The sequence below is a fragment of the Acyrthosiphon pisum genome, chromosome A1 (genome assembly GCF_005508785.2).
Source record: "Acyrthosiphon pisum isolate AL4f chromosome A1, pea_aphid_22Mar2018_4r6ur, whole genome shotgun sequence".
Classification (NCBI taxonomy): Eukaryota; Metazoa; Arthropoda; class Insecta; order Hemiptera; family Aphididae; genus Acyrthosiphon; species Acyrthosiphon pisum.
Genome location: NC_042494.1, coordinates 150,820,278 through 150,821,841, shown reverse-complemented (window position 1 = coordinate 150,821,841; position 1,564 = coordinate 150,820,278). Strand labels below are relative to the sequence as shown.

General features: G+C 29.2%; 1 protein-coding gene across 1 annotated transcript in view; it reads right to left on the bottom strand.

Annotated features, from left to right (window-relative positions):
• The window catches only part of LOC103310533, a 1,272-nt gene extending 511 nt beyond the window's left edge, over positions 1 to 761 (bottom strand). Inside the window, exon 1 of the mRNA XM_008189139.1 lies at positions 714 to 761. Within this exon, the coding sequence (XP_008187361.1) occupies positions 714 to 761 (48 nt within the window). The remainder of the gene's footprint in view (positions 1 to 713) is intronic.
• Between the last annotated feature and the right edge of the window lie 803 nt (positions 762 to 1,564).

Genomic DNA, 1,564 nt, shown 5'->3' with positions numbered 1-1,564 from the left:
CTGTATAGTGCATACTGCTCAGAAATCTGCTAATCGATTACGATTATGGATAGTCCCAGACAGCAATTTTTTGTTTAATAATATTATTATAACATATAATCACAAATAATATTAGTATAACGTTATTATAATACTATTATAATATTATTGTTACAAAATGCTGTCTGGGGTGCTCATCACCAAATCATAGATAACTTTGCTACAGTTAAATCAAGGTGCAAAATGATTTAATTATTGTATAGTATATAGTATAGTATATAGTATATAGTATATTGTAAGTATAAAAATGTACCTATGCAAAATTGTATTAATATTTATTTGTTTAGTCGGTATGTATAAATACCTAAATACAATTTTTATAGTTTTGTTTTATTTCATGGAACATTACTTCCCCCCCCCCCCGTGGTAGCACGCCAATGTACGGGGGACTAGTGTTGTAATGCCTAGGGGCGGAAAAATGGTAAGTCCGCCCCTGGGTATACGATAATATAATAACGTAATTGAAACTTTAGTTTTTGCATTATCGGATGTCTTGTATTACGATTATCTATTTTATCCAATTGTAATTTTCTAACCTAATAATCTAAGACCGTTATAGTGCCTGTTAAAATGTTTAAAATAACCAATAATTACGAACAATCAAATAACCGTACCGATATTTGGAGCGCATGCGCAAAGGCTTGTTTTGCTAAATAACGTTATCGGATTCATACTTTATTTTTAACCGGCGCGGCGTTGTGCAAAAACTCTCTTTTAAACATTATGATGGAATGACTCGACGAGTTCAAATGAATCGAACTTCAACGTTATTCAGATTATGCGTTTACACGTTATAAAAATGTAAACGTTATTCAACTTATGCGTTTAAACGTTTTATATATTATGTAAACGTTATGAAGCGTTTAGCGTTATTTGATTAATACAGCGCGTTTCCCATAGCCTACAAAGTGATTGAAAAATATAATACATAGGTATTACAAAAATAACCAAAATATATCTTTTACTAGTCTTACAGATAGTAATAATTTAATAAATATTTTATTAATTCTTTCTGGCAATTTTATGTTTCAATCATTATCGTTTTCTGTTACGTTATTCGATATTAATATTATATTGTTTCGTTTTCCGTTTTCAATCGTTTATCGTTTACTGGTATGTTAACTGTTATCTGTCTCAATTGTTTATCCTTTACCGATGTGTTATTTGTTATTGATTTCAATTGTTTTTTGAATTGTTTAACGTTATAAATTAACTTATTGTTTAATTGTTTAACTCCACACGTATTTTCTATTTTAATTATTTTTCAATCAAACATTTTGAATTTGGAGCTTACTAATACATATCTTTTATTTAAAGAACATTTGTAATAATTGCATAGTGCATACCATCTACTTTAAAAATCACAAGTCACCACTGCAGTGTGCACCTCAAAATATATTTGACCCAAGAACCGCCAACATATAGGTATAATATTATATTTTTAAGAATCTGAGCGAAGCGATGCCGAACGTATTGATTTTACAAATATGTGTGGTTTTTTCTTTTAAGAATGCATACGTCATGA